The 2,828-nt window shown below is 36.0% G+C and overlaps 1 protein-coding gene across 1 annotated transcript; it reads right to left on the reverse strand.

The window, feature by feature from the left end:
• Positions 1–9: 9 nt before the first annotated feature.
• Positions 10–2,631, reverse strand: LOC105564728 (cytochrome P450 4C1-like; the record flags this gene model as incomplete). Its single annotated transcript, XM_012017345.1, has 6 exons — positions 10–952; positions 1,029–1,208; positions 1,577–1,745; positions 2,056–2,124; positions 2,238–2,359; positions 2,526–2,631. Coding segments are annotated over 6 exons (825 nt in total), but the record flags the coding sequence as incomplete, so codon positions are not given.
• Between the last annotated feature and the right edge of the window lie 197 nt (positions 2,632–2,828).

Raw genomic sequence — 2,828 nt, forward strand, 5'->3', positions numbered from 1 at the left:
ACCTTCCTTGTGGTCTGCCCGAAATGGCCTCGTCTGCTGCACGAGGGCACCTCCCTTGTGGCCAACTCAAAATGGCCTCGTCTGCTGCACGAGGGCACCTTCCTTGTAGTCAGCTCAAAATGGCCTCGTCTGCTGCACGAGGGCACCTTCTTGTAGCCAACTCAAAATGGCCTCGTCTGCTGCACGAGGGCACCTTCCTTGTGGTCAGCCCGAAATGGCCTCGTCTGCTGCACGAGGGCACCTTCCTTGTGGCCAACTCAAAATGTCCTCGTCTGCTGCACGAGGGCACCTTCCTTGTGTGGTCGGGTCACTCAGCGATAGCTCCCCGTATCGTTCTGGAACGGCGGCCGCTTCCTTTTCTTGCGTAGCTCCTTGTACTGAGCCACGCTCCCCAACCTCGGACCTTCCAAGGCTAGCCGTCGCTCGATCCTGGACGTATTCCCTTTTTATCCCAGTTCGAATCTCTGGGATCCGGCTCGAAGGACCATGAAAAACTCTTTTATTTGATCGATAAGCTTTTATTAACGTGCTTGCGTGTCAGCAGCTGGCTTGCGACTGACTTGAGAGGAAACGCGAGCGCCGCTCTTCCTTTACGGGCGCGACATCTGCTCAATCCTGGTTACAATTAGGAGGCGCGCCATACAAACCATAAACTTATAAAACTAAAGATTACATATATCGGACAACACTGTTAGCGTTACCTACAAAATAGTTTGGTAGGCAAATAGAGTCTTACCTTTACCTTCACCTATGTTCATAAACCGTTATTTGCTTCAAAGGCTTGTATTCGTTTCACGGACAGGAACAAATCTTACACGAATTGGAGAAGCAGAACGAAGAACAAAATCAACGTGAATTTGAATATTCTTTAAATAATCAATAGGCTCGACGTAGAAATTATGTATTAGAGAAGCTATCATAGCCTTCATTTCCAGCATAGCAAATCGTTGGCCTGTAATTTTGTATGTGTACTAATCTCTTCATATAACGTGTTATTATATGACAGAATATAAAAAAATATAATTTACCGATACAGTTACGTGGTCCCGCACTGAATGGTATGTATGAATAAGGATGTCGATTTCGGATTTTCTCGGGCAAAAATTTATCGGGATCGAATACTTCTGGGTTTGGCCAAAAATTAGGATCTCTGTGGACTCCGTAAATGTCAAGAAGCACGAATGTTCCAGCAGGTACTAAATATGAGGCTGAAAACCATATTACACAATAAGATTCACAAAGTTAAAGAATAAACCTATAACATAATATGGAAATAGATGATATTGCTACACAATAAAAAATAATATAATTAATTGACTAATAAATAATAAACATTCTTAAGCATTATTTGCTTAATATTAATTTTAAAAAATTTGTGTGTTGTATTGTATGTATTTAACTTTATGTAAAACGTTTTCGAAATATTATATAAATAGATTTAGTAATAAAAATTTAGATATTCTAGAACCTTTACAATAGAAATTTCTGTATTTTATATATATTTAGTTCACACAGTTGACGATATTGTGTAAAGCATAAAAAAATGTATACAGTAAAAAATTGGTTATATACATACATAATTCTACATCTTCCCCAGTGTTTCGTGATATCAGATGCGCACTGGGATATAAGCGTAATGATTCCTTTATGCATCTCTCTAAATATGGTAATTCTTGCAATAATTTCATAGTAAATTTCTCCCCATTCTTTTGCAAAGCGGTATCGACTTCATTCCTGACACGATTCTACATCATCACTTAATTAATTCGTTTGAAATATACGTACACAAAATACATTTAAAACTTTTCAATAGAAGAGTTGAAATGTATGGGCGAGTACGTCGTGTGGATATGTACACGAGCGTATATGTATATGTATATGCGCATGCGAACAGATTTTCTACCTATCTATTGATGCGGAAACACAAATTGAATACAATACATACATGTGCACACTTAACAGACGATTAAGAAATTTTAAACAGATACGTCTTTAATAAATAACCGTAGGAATTATTATTTTTGAAAGATGACGTTTCACACATTTGATAAATACCTGAATATCCTTATGCTCAGCTAATAATGCTAGAGTGAAACACAAACTAGTTGCTGTAGTATCATGACCCTATAATCACATTTTGTACGTTAATGTATAAATCGATAAACTATTATATTGTGAATTTTGATGTACCAAATAATATTTAAGAAAGTTACAAGCAATATTACATGTATATATACCTCAGCCATAAAAGTATCGACCTCTTCTCTGATATCAAGGTCAGTCATAAGACCATCACGAGATGCTGCTAGTAGTATATCCAACATTGCAAACCTTTTTTTTCGAACTGAATGAAATATATCTCGTTAGTTAAATGTCCTAATTCTTCCGTAACAGTTTTGTTATATTATATTGACTAGGTTGAAAAGTTAAGTTATATTTAGATTTTAAACTATATTAAAATATAATTTATGATGTTACACCCTAAACAGATTTAAAGAATATAACTATATGATTACGTTACATACTTCCTATCACTTCTGTGTCATTATCCTCTGCCGAAGTGTCATTACCAGAAGTTGGTAAATATCGACCCTTAGTGCGATCATGATAAAGTTTTCTTTCAGCAATAACCTAAATATGTAAATACAACATATTATAAAGTTTCTTCTATGATTTGTATACATACATATAAGGTATATCAGTGACGTGTTGTCAACAATTATGAGTGATCTCATATCTCCTCTATATCAACATGGAACTTTGATTTTAACATTTGAAAGTAGATAACGTTCGAACATAATAAAAAGTAAGGGTAATTATGCATAAAA

This window comes from Vollenhovia emeryi, unplaced genomic scaffold, assembly GCF_000949405.1.
Source record: "Vollenhovia emeryi isolate VEMERY1.0 unplaced genomic scaffold, V.emery_V1.0 DF943833.1, whole genome shotgun sequence".
NCBI classification, from domain to species: Eukaryota; Metazoa; Arthropoda; class Insecta; order Hymenoptera; family Formicidae; genus Vollenhovia; species Vollenhovia emeryi.